The following is a 12,238-nucleotide window of genomic DNA, read 5'->3' as shown; positions in this document are numbered from 1 at the left end:
CCAATTGCTCTCTTCGCTCAGTCTGTGTTGCAAAGGACTCTTGTAGCTTTTCATCTCCTCCTGTAACTCCTGGTCCTCTTCATCCACTGTCGTTTGCAGGTCCAGCTGGTCTAGGCAGTTCTGCACGTGCTTCTGGCTCCTCCCGGCTTCCATCGTTCTGGCTCTAGTAGGATGATCTGGTCGTAGGCGTGGTCACCGATGATCCTGGCTGTTTTGGCTCTCTGTAGCTGTAGCTCTGGACCAGATCGTGGTCCCTTCGACGGATTAGGTCGTCCGACTAACTGCTCTCAGCGTAGTTGCCGTGTGCCGATGTTGGTCCCAGGCAGGAGTCCATTGCAGCGCTTTGCCTGGTCTCTAGCTGGACTGGCAGGTGACAGGATTGGATGGTCTGGACATATTGAGACACAGGGGAGAGAGAAAGGCACAAACAGCAAGATGCAATTCCGTACAGATCTACTGAGCTAAATATATGGGGGCTATGTGTTGAATGCTTAACTGAGTTGGTCAGTTAGTGACACAAACTAAACGCTTATTATCCTACACCCTTGAAGGCAGGGGCGGATAATTGTGTGGGTGAACACAGGAAAGTTATGAAAAATGTTGCTGAAAAGTGTTACCTATGAGGTCATTCTGTGACTTAGGCTATTCGATTCATCAACCTAATTACCAAGAATTTCCCTGATGTTCAGACAGGCTCAGGCTCTGATAAGTAGAAGAAAAACAAAACCACATGAGTCAAGAGAAAGAGAGGTTTAGGATAGAGAAAGAGGGTTTCTTCTTTCTGGTGCGGGGTAGAACTGGCTCCACACTAAGGTCTATGACAGGGCTCATAGTTTGGGGGAGCTATTGAGTCATAGTAAAGTCAGTAAAATCATTAAATGAAAAACTTAAATAAAAACAATATGGCAATTGGGAGTTAATCCTAAACACCTTAAAGAGTGCAATCTTATTGTTATGATCAAAGTTTAAATTCAATTAAGTTGGTTTAATTTAATAAAAATGTAAGTATTATCAAATACAATTCTTACTGCAAGGGAGAGAATGTAAGAAATCCTGATTCAAATAAAGAAAAATCTAATCATTAAAACAATAACGGAATAATATTAACCTTTATTATAGTTTTTATATAATAATAAATAATAAACATTCTCCAATAAAGTAACGGTGAGATAGCAGAATAATTAACAGATAAAATAAAATCAAACAAAAGAAGATACTGGCTGAGACTTCACACCTAGCGTTGCCCAAACAAAAGGGAAAAGTCAGGCAGAGATGAGACAGGAGAAGTGTTTAGACACTTTAAGACAAACTGACCTCTAGTGTTAGTAGAAGGTTATATGTCTTCTGCCGGACTTCCGGTTCCACAATTCTGTGTGGAATTACACTTAAGTTTACGTGCAATTTCTATGGCGACGAGTGTAATTTCATTGCGTGTCTAATGGCTCGTATCAGTTTACTGAACACGGGTACATTGCTTTTCAACCGACACAAACAATAAACACACAATAATTCACTATAACTGACTAACAGGATTTCTTTGCCGTCCTGAAAGTTATTTGTGTGCTAGGTCGGGATTCTTCGCCGACCGTAACATAAAAACAGAACTTGATCAAGATTTTTGTTGAACCCCCCTTAAATAGTAAACTGACCCGGAGTTATTTACTAACAAAATCTGCTGGGTTAAGCGAATGGGAGAAACATTATCAGTCAGCTACACTGATTGTTCACCCCGGGGAGCGCAATAGCTTAGTTCGATAGCACTGGAATACACATCAGTAACACCTAGCTATGCATTAACAATAAGGCCTTTGGTAAGACGAGGGAGGAGCATTGCTCGCTCAGTCTTCTTCGCGCTAAAAGATGATTTCTACGCTCAATTTAGGGTGGTAAAATATTAATATAGTGCGCTATAAAGAGATTTCTTCGTCTTTATATTGTCACTAAATCTTTGACAGAGGTTGAATTTTTCTCTGCAAGGAGCTCAAGAGTCTGCCAAGGATAGGTGGGCGGGTCCACACCTTCATTCATACATATCAAAGTGCCATTTAAAAGAGTATTAGGTTTCAATAAACACAGATAGAAACTCATGAACAGTCACTTAGTTCTGCTCACAGAACAAGGTTTAAAACTGTGCCCTCATTATCCACCAATTTATGTAGCGATTTAGCTGCATGTTAAAATAAGGATGAGTTTTACTCACCAAATAAGATTCTCCACCAGATCAATTGTCGGAGGGAATGCGGGCGCAGTTTTAAACCTTGTTTTGTGAGCAGAACTCAGTGACTATTCAAGAGTATTTCTATGTTCACTGAAGATCAAGACGGGACGTCTGAAAGTCCATCTGAGTCCCAGAAAGACCTGGATCTAGAGACCTCCAACACGGAGGTGAGTTGATTTACATTTCCAGAAAATATACACCTATTCTAATACACAACATGTAATTAGAAACATGTTCATCGCAATATGTGTTAAGTTAATTATTATGTATAATATGCACTTTGGCTAAGAAATTAAGTAATCAATTCTATAATAAGTGAAGTAACAATATATAAAACACAACAACTAATTGTTAAAAATGGCTAAATGTAGTTTGATTGCATTCACCCAAGAGCCACTGCATTTATATAACAGAATTGGATTAATCATTTGATTGGAAGATTATTTCATACTAGTTTCCAATATTTATTGCCAAATGCTATTCATTCTGTGCTAAATCTCCAGGGGCCGTTTCAATAAGGAAGTTCAACCAACATCGAGTTAAAATCTGAACTCTGAGTTCATTTACTCAGAGAATCGCTACTCTGAGTTTTCAGTTTCAGAACAGCTGATTTGAGTTAGTTCAATCCACTCTGAGTAAGTTCACCCTAGGTTAGGCGCGAGCAGCATTGCGATGAAAAGCCATCATCAATTGAGTGAAGATAGCACGATTCACTATGGCAACGGCACGTGACAAAAAGCGCTCTGTTCATTTCTCGCCAATCGAATTGAAGGTGCTGTTACAAGCGTACGGTGAATATGAGCAGATATATAGAAAAAAGAGCAACACAGACGCAGCAGCAAAAGAAAGAGAGTTGGCGTGGGAGAAAAGTGCTTCACGTGCTAATGCGCAAGTTTATGTCAATAACTTTTATATGTATTTTGTTGAAACTGTGAAACTGTAATTCTCTCTCTCATGTAGGTGCAATCCTTTTGCAATAAAAAGATCTTGGCAGCAGCTGAATATGAAATATACGACGGCGTCGAAAAAAAATATTTCGACAAAAGTCGAAATGTTACGAGATAAAGGCGAAATTTTACGAGAATAAAGTCGAAAAGTTACGAGAATAAACTCATAATAGTTTGAGAAAAATCACAGAATTGCTAGAAACAATGGCTGTGGAGGATTTGGTTGAATCCTACTTTAGATTATGATTTAGCAATAAGGAAATTATTTGTCTTTTGGCGCATCATCACGGAGTTATAATTAGTAAAAGGACACTGCAGCGATCATGTAGGAAACTGAATTTATTCAGAAGAAAAAAATCAGACATGAACTAAGAACTAACTCACTGGTTCAGATGACGTGCTTAAACATAACTTAAACTCTTAAACTACAATTTACACGAAAATAAAATACATATTACGACGAGTTTATTCTCGTAACATTTCGACTTTAATCTCGTAACATTTCGACTTTATTCTCGTAACATTTCGACTTTATTCTCGTAACATTTTCGACTTTATTCTCGTAACATTTCGACTTTAATCTCGTAACATTTCGACTTTATTCTCGTAACATTTCGACTTTATTCTCGTAACATTTGACTTTATTTTATTTTCAACGTGGCACTAAAACGCCGTCGTAGAAATACAATAACATCATTCATTCAGGAAAGTTTAAAGAAATAAAATGCTCTTGATAGTAGGAAGCCTGATTGGGAAATGTTAAATATACTTCTTAAACTGGCCTTAAAAGTTCAGATAAAACGTCCAAACGGGGCCTCACAATTCTCTATCGACATAAATATAACTCTCTGCGAATTAATGCAGCTTCCTCATCTATGGGTTCCTGAATAAACGAACACGCCATTTTAAGTTCTGTGTGACTAAATAGAGCGCGATTAGGAACACGAATCAATAAACAGATGACGTATGCAATTTCAACACCGCTCGCGCTTCGAAAAGAGGGCGGAGATTGTAACAAACCCTGGGTTTGCGGAATAAAACCTGCTCCCGACCAGGTTAGGTTCACGGAGTAGGTTACTCTGGTTACTCACTCGGAGTATAAGATACCTTGATTTCTGAAATGGGCTTGACTAACTCCGCAGTCGCGGGTTTGACATATATCGCGTTCTGAAACTAAAAACACTGAGTATTCCGTTTTCTGGGGTTGACTTACTCTGAGTTTGCACTTACCCTGCTTTCTGTAACGGGCCCCAGCTGCCTGAAAAAGAGAAACAACAACATCAACCATGATGGAGGAGACAGTCACTGAAGATCAAGACGGAACTTCTGCAAGTTCATCTGAGTCTCAGAAGGACGGTAACGCTGAAAGGAAGGACCAGGATTCAGAGCTGAGGCGCTTTTATTCACATTTCGTATTTCAAGACAATAAACACCTTGAGGCTCTCGTGTGATGAAATTGATCACAAAGATCATTCAATAATCTTTTTATATATGTTTTATATTCCATAGGAGCTTCCCGTAGAAATCTGTGCAGAGGAAGGATAGTCATTCCTTTTATAGTTTGCAGGAAATGCCACCATGTCTGCAGAAGCCAGCGAGTCTTCCAAAGTACCCCATCATTTTGGAAAAGGTCAGTCCCTGTTACATCAAGTTCTTCTCTAACAGATCAAATAACCAGGTGTTCTCTTGAGACAACTTTTATTATTTAACTATTAGAAAGTTACCAGATGTTGTGATGTAATACAGCCAGATAGTAAACTAATTTCAATATGTGTCTGCTCTGTGATTGGCTGTTTTAACAGATGAATGAAAACAGGGTGCCAGTGGGACCAAGCATCACCAGAAGACACCGGCCTAAAATTCCACCAAGCAGCGGATCGCTGGTTTGTCTTTGTCTTATTTGAAACATCTATTTAAAATCTATTCTTATGTATTTCAATAGCTACTTTAAACTGAAAACAGTGTTATAGTCGTTTAACTTATAAACAAAAGTTATGTGTATTAAGATATAAGCATATAAGTTATGTTAAATGATTCTGTCTCTTTCCTCAGGACAATGAAGTGCTCCGACTACCTTCATGCTAAATTCTCAAAGTTCAGCTGGATAAAGACGTCCAGCCAAACAAGTCGGCTATTGCTTGGAGGCCCAGCATCAACAAAGAGTTGACAAGCAGTCAAGTTTCGAAGGACAAGAAAACTGAGGTGTGTTAAATCACTTTGACTCAAATATGCATCTCATTCAGCCAGGCAAAAAGGCGGAGCCAATCTTCCCTCCGGGGACCCCCCGCGACATATGGTTAGCTCCGCCAGCCTACGAACAACCCCCCGTGGGAATGGTGAAGCAGACCGTCCCCTTGGTCACCCTGTCACAGTCCCTGGAAGCTCGAGAGCTGCCCACACTGTCTCGCTGGCTAATGCGGGCGACCGTCTTGGTTCCTCGATCCAGTTCGCCTGAGACTCTCTCAAGTTTCAGGGCATCATCTCTCAGAGGCAGGGAGGCCTCCGTACTTCCGGTAGAGGTCTGCACACAGCAGCAGTCAAAACAACAAATGATTAATAAATACGCCACAAAATGAGCCTTTCATCTACAGTTCAGTCGTTGAACACATCACGTCCTATAACATACCACACTGTATGCTCATTTTTGTAACTTTTATTTATAGCTAAATTTGAACAATTAAGTGGTTCTATTATGACGTTTTACAAAGCCTCGATGTTTTTTCAATATTTATTTTTCAAATTTTCTACATTATTGAAGCACTTCTCCATCTGTAACAAATATAAATGAGTGATTACCTGACAAACATTAGACTCACCTAACAGCAGATTGACACAAAGCTAAGCCAGAGGCACTGGCGCAAACACAGACTAATGTGGGAAACACCTGGACACAATCAGGACAGGCCAACAAAAAACTAAAAAAGCATGGACAAGGACTACAAAACTTAATTTCAAAATAAAAGACACAACACTGAACTGAACACAGAACCCTTACAACAGGGGTGTCCAATGTCGGTCCTGGATGGCCAAAGTCCTGTAGAGTTTATCTTTAGCTTGGTTTAACACACCTGTTCTGAAGTTTCTAGTCTGCTTTGTGAGACCTTGATTAGCTGTTCAGGTGTGTTTGATTAGGGTTGAAGCTAAACTTTCCAGGACACAGGCCCTCCAGGACTGACTTTGGACACCCCTGCCTTACAACCACAAAAAGATGTTTCAGGTATACTTCACGTATATTAACACAGCAAAAAGTATATATTATTAAAATATTTAATCAAAATGCTGCCATTTATGATTTACACAACGAATCAATCCGTAAAGTTAAAAAATTAAATGATTAAAAATATGTTTTCTTCTAATGCATTTTCTTTGACTCCATGTAAAAAGATAGACATAATCTGTGTTATGCAGTTTAGTGTAACACACCTTACTGTATTTCTATCAGTTTATATTGATATAAAGGAAATCTGTATGAGTGTTTACATCAGCACCATGGACAGCTCTGATCATATTCAACTACATACAGGAGCAGAAGAGAGCAGAACATCACAGATATGATTTTGAACATATCAGAACGAGTCTATTAATAAACTAGCGTAAATGCAATATCTCACAAGACTACAGTTTCATAAAGCCATGCTGATTGAATATCTGCAATGCTCCAGGTGCAAACAAGATATCTTTTCAATATTCTGCCCAATGAACTCACCGTAATTTACTGAGATTAATGGCATGTTTAGATGAATTGAACACGGTTTAGTGGCCGATGGTTGATGGAATTTCTCTAAAAGTAACTGGTCGGAACAGGTTTCTCCAAGTACTGAAACTAGTACAGTTTAAAAGGATTTATCTCACATACACAGTCTGGTCTCATCCATACCAACCACAGCTGCCGAAGCACTAGTACTGCTTACCTGCGGATTACTTACCGGCTCGTCCTGATTCTCTGTTGACGTCTCCATTGCTCTTCATCTCTATATTAACCTCTGGTTCCTCCTGCGAATACCAGTAAAGACATGGAAAAAGTATCACATTCAATGACTTTGTTTATGTGTGTGGTTAGTCACCTGCTTATTCACCAGCGATACATCTATGCATGCCTCCACATTCGCATGCTGTTGATCTTTCTGTAAAACAATGATGCATGTTTTCTGCAGAACACATGCTTTTATTTAACTACAGTTTTGAATATTTTTTTTATCCTGCTGTTACTGTGAAAGATCCAGTGAATACATTAAAGTAATAAATACAAAAACTACAATGTGTAAAAACGATTCAAAGCTTACGTCATCTGAAGTCAGCACAGGGGTTGGAATCATCTCTCCACAGGTGTTGGGTCATCTGTAGTCTTCTTTAAGAATTCATAGAGATCCAAACTTGAGCAGGCATTATCTCAGAATACCGCCGGATTGTCACCCCGAGGTTGAAACAAAAAGCAAATTAAGAAAAGTTAGCGTAGCTGCTGTTCATAACATTTTGGAAGAAAAAACATTAGAATTTTATCTAATATAATTGAAGTATAAAATTATATTATGCATTATGTGACAATTTCTTTCCAAAGTTTAGGAGACAAATGCAAAAAATCTCATCTCACACCCAACATTTTTATTTTGCCATCGTAGAGTGTCATGAAACTGGGAGGGGAAGTACCCAAATGCAGGTAGGACACACGGACGGGGTTGAACAGGATATTTAATATACAAAAATGACACTACAAAAGGACAAAAGAAAACCCACGAGGGGGAAAACAGGACTGGAAAAACTATTAACTAATACAAGGACACAGACTGACTAAACTAAGAAAACAAACACTCAACTGCACGTACTCAACTGGACGTACTTAACTGCACTTACTAAACTGCACTTACTAATCTACACTTTCTAAACTACACTTACTAAACTACACTTACTAGACAAAGGGGTAACAGGAACTGGGCAAGACAATGCAATTTACATAGAGCAACGGCATACGCATACAGACAATGACCGACATAGGACAATGAAACATGAGGACTCTTTAAAGGGAAAAAAACACAGGATAATTAATAAGGACCAAGTGATAGGGATGAAGCACTGATGGGAAAGCTAACGAGACGAAAGGGCAGGAAACACAGACCCTAGGGAAACTATCTCTCCCTCCACATAACTTAAGGCTATGCCATGACTCCGCTGCAAGAACAAGAAGAAACATGGCCTGATAGCAGAATCATGACAGTAAAGATTTTAATGGATTGCAGAAAACTTAAATACACCACGTGTAACGGCTTTTTAAGTAGCAATGCTTCATATGAATCCATAACGAAACATGTTACCAGCATAGAGGTGACAGAAATGGGGTTATACGATCTTATTTTCTCGAGCTGGAATTATCTATGCTGTCTGTTTATTGAGGATAAAGAACAAACACCCAGTTGTGCAACAATAACCTCTAACACACATTTAGGCCACGTTTACACGATGAAAAACTGAAACTTTTTTCCTTTGCATTTGAGAAATTTCACATACACATGACAGCGTTATCAAAACGGTCTGCATTCATTTACATGGATCCAGGAGGGAAAAAACGCGGTAGTTTGCCCGCCAGGCCAGTGGGTTGTGATTTCAATCTCAAAGTTTACATGGAAACCAAAACGGTGGCGTTTTTTTTAAAAGTTGCACTTTGAGACCTGTTTTTCAAGTTTGCGTTTTCAATCCACCAAAACGCCGTTTCCATCTAAACGAACGGCTAAAACGGATAAAGGGCGTCGTATAAACGGCCTCTTATTCAAATACAATTATTAGTTTTCAAATTCAAAAATTTGGTAAATGAACACACAAGAACAAACATGTTGTTTCATACATTCATTTTATTATTTTATTAGGTCATAAGGTTTTATTGCACTCTAAAAGTTTAACTGTGATTTTATGGTGAAAATATTCTTTTTTTATAATGCACAACTATCTAAAACATGACGTCATATTTGACTTCAAACATTGATTAAAAGTATTTCTGTGAAATCCCTGTCAATTTTTCTGATGCTCAGTTTTAATACCTATTTTTTTATAATGCACAACATGGATAGCAGAAAAAACGTGTTACGTTACGTGAAACGTGTTCAAGTAATATTTTTTTTTAAATTCATGTAAAGATTACAGAGGGTAAGGTTAGGTTGGGTTTTGGGGGGGGAATCGATTTTTTAAAACAGTTGCCTTATAAGTAATAAAAAGACATTAAAATCTTTTTTGGGGGGGTTTTAGGTTTAGGTTGCCCAGTGGGGTCTACTGTGAGGTGGGGCAGAATAGATAGGTTCCTTGGGTGGGGCAGGGGACGAAGGGGCAGATGAGTGCTAGTTGTTTGAATGGGTGTTTGGGGCGGATACCTTCACCAGAGTGAGGACGACGCCAATCTTTGACGTCTTAATATGATTGACTGATCAGCTGTTTTAAGAAGTTCACAAAACGTTCTGCTGTTTGGTTTCCTGAGGCACCCAATCATTCTGAAAGAAAAAGAGAAAAAAGTTATAATACTGTGATAAAAACACATTTTAATATCCATAAACATCTAAAATCTCACACAACTCACCATTCTCAGGACCAGGACGTCCTTCATCATATTACGGATTCTCTTAGATCCCCTTTTTTGCTCCTTCACCAGGTTCTTCAGTTGGGTGAAGTGTGCGTCCATTTTAGACTAAAAGTGAAAAACAGGATTTTTGATTAATATCCACTGGCATCATTAACACACTCTTCAATATACTGTGATGTTATTCTGCTGACAAACAAAAACATAAACCATGAAGTGATCTGTCGCTTACCTTTGCTTCCCCAACATCCATCTCTTTACCCACACTGGTGAGAAGGTGACACAGGCACTTGAGTGTCTTGCCTTCTTGTTGTTTTAGCAATTTGACAACACACTCTTGCATAATGGCCTCTGACAGTAGCTTCTGTTTGAAGAGCTCAATGAAGAACTTGATGCTGTTAACTAAGCATTTTACGTCCTGGTCCGTTTCAATCTGCTTCCAACAGAACTGGAGCAGGAGAGATTTGAAGCCCACATCTATATAGGGCTTATTCTTCATAGGAACTCTCACCTATAAACACAAAAAACATAATCAGAGCGGGATCTGATATTTTTCTACAGAAAAACAGTCTAAAGCGGCATAAAATTTCAAAAGCAGTTTTAAAAAATGTTTAGCAGTCCACTGACACACTGAACATATATACCCAAAGTCTGTAGGTTAATCCATGAAATCATTATATATCCTCATAAACAAAAGACTGACCATGGCTAAACTTCTGCACATGCTGGCGTATGAGCCGGATGAGCTGGGATCAGAGATGGCTTTTTTATACACCATCTCTACGACGCAGTTGAGTTATTCATCTGTGTCAATGTGCATAGTCCTGATATTGTGTAGAAGTCCCTGCATAAACACACAAACATCTTAATGAACGATGTTCAAGATATAGGTAGTGTAGAATTCCACTGATATATATTTCCAGTCAATTTTCCAGGAAATAATAGATTTAGAAACTGTTCCATTATACGAGCAAAAACATATTTCATCTGCTAGAACAAATAGATAAAGCTAACCAAATGACGATTGAAATGTGATTCAATTCAATGTGAATAAACACACCTCTAGATTTTTGTCCTCTGGGTCCTGAAGGTTCTCCGGAGACTCTTCAGATTGGGATGAGGCTAAGGCTGGGATCTGGGACAGGGGAAGCTCTGGTATCCCTTCGCTCAAACAAGAATCCTTAGATAGGGCTGGAGATGAGATCCGGGGCAGCTATGGTTGTTTTTCCCTCTTTATTGGTGCCGGAGAGAAGAACGATGGACTCAGTGGTCTTAATGAGATGGGGCTTTCATCTTCTTTCTTCAACTCCCTGAAACAGTGGAAGATTGACTTTCTGCTGTTCTATCTCCTCTTCCCTCTTAGCCTCCTCATGGATCTGGGTGATGGTCTAGGGACCAAGATTTGCCCTTCGTGGTACCCATACATTCTAAAAAAACATATTACTGTGATTAAAATATATTTTTCAATATCGGCAAAGTGAGAATCTTTCACAACTTACAAATTTGAGGTCTATGACGTCCTGCATCATGAAATGGATCCGTGTTGGTGTTTTGCGCTCCTTCACCAACGTTTCCATCTGGTGAATGTACTCGTCCATTTTAATCTAAAAAGAAATCCAAGAGTCAAAAACATCCACAAGCATCAATAAATACATCATTATGTTGTTTTGCGGACACACAACCAAACACATAAACCTTTACCTTTCCTTCCCCGACGTCCAGTTATTTGCCCACGGTGGTGAGCAGCTTGCAGAGGGACTCAAGTGTCCCATCGTCGTGTGGTTTCAATGATTTGGTGAGAAACTCTTTTATGATGGTCTCCTTCAACACCTTCTGTTTGAAGAGCTCCCCGATGAAGTTGACGTTTCCAATGGAGCATCTTCTAGCTTTCGCATTGGTCTCTGCAAGCTCTTGTCTAAGTATTTCCTGTTCGCCAGCCTGAAGGAAAGCAAGAAATATAAATGAATTTCAACAATAATTTCATTAAAATACCTTTTAAAACCATTTGTCTAACTACGACATCTTTAGAAGGTTTCTAAACATTATATTTGATGAAAACATATTTTTTGAGTACTGAAACACTTACTGGTGCAGCCTCCATCTCCTTCTGTTTGGTGGCAAAGCTGTCCTCTTTTTCTTGGTCTTTGGCAATCTACTATTTAACTACTAATGCGCGTCACCCCTGCCAGGATATGGGCCGTCAACAACAGCTCTCCAGAGTCCCCTGTCCTGGTCCATTTTTTCTAACTGACTCCAGTTGTAGCCCATCTTGGTGGTGTCGGCCTCAATGTCGCGTCGCCAGGTGTTTCTTGGGCGGCCTCTCTTCCCCTTTCCCTGGGGGTTCCATTTCAGTACCTGTCGGGTAACGGTAGGTGCTGGCTTGCGTAGGGTGTGCCCTATCCATCTCCATCTCCTCTTCCTGATTTCTTCTTCAGCAGGAAGCTGGCGGGTCCTTTCCCAAAGGTCGGCGTTACTGATGGTGTCAGGCCAGCGTATCTGGAGAATACTACTGAG

The 12,238-nt window shown here is 39.4% G+C and overlaps 1 protein-coding gene across 1 annotated transcript; it reads right to left on the bottom strand.

Moving 5' to 3' along the window:
* Window positions 1-9,593: 9,593 nt before the first annotated feature.
* Window positions 9,594-10,502, bottom strand: LOC130430678 (eukaryotic translation initiation factor 4 gamma 1-like). The gene is made up of 4 exons (XM_056759823.1): window positions 10,428-10,502; window positions 9,957-10,235; window positions 9,725-9,832; window positions 9,594-9,638 (listed from the first exon to the last, which is right to left on the bottom strand). The coding sequence occupies exons 1-4, from the start codon at window positions 10,500-10,502 to the stop codon at window positions 9,594-9,596; spliced, it is 507 nt and encodes a 168-aa protein (XP_056615801.1).
* Window positions 10,503-12,238: the final 1,736 nt, after the last annotated feature.

Source organism: Triplophysa dalaica, chromosome 10 (genome assembly GCF_015846415.1).
Source record: "Triplophysa dalaica isolate WHDGS20190420 chromosome 10, ASM1584641v1, whole genome shotgun sequence".
NCBI classification, from domain to species: Eukaryota; Metazoa; Chordata; class Actinopteri; order Cypriniformes; family Nemacheilidae; genus Triplophysa; species Triplophysa dalaica.
Note: the sequence above shows the minus strand (reverse complement) of the source record. Positions and strands in the feature narration are given on the sequence as shown.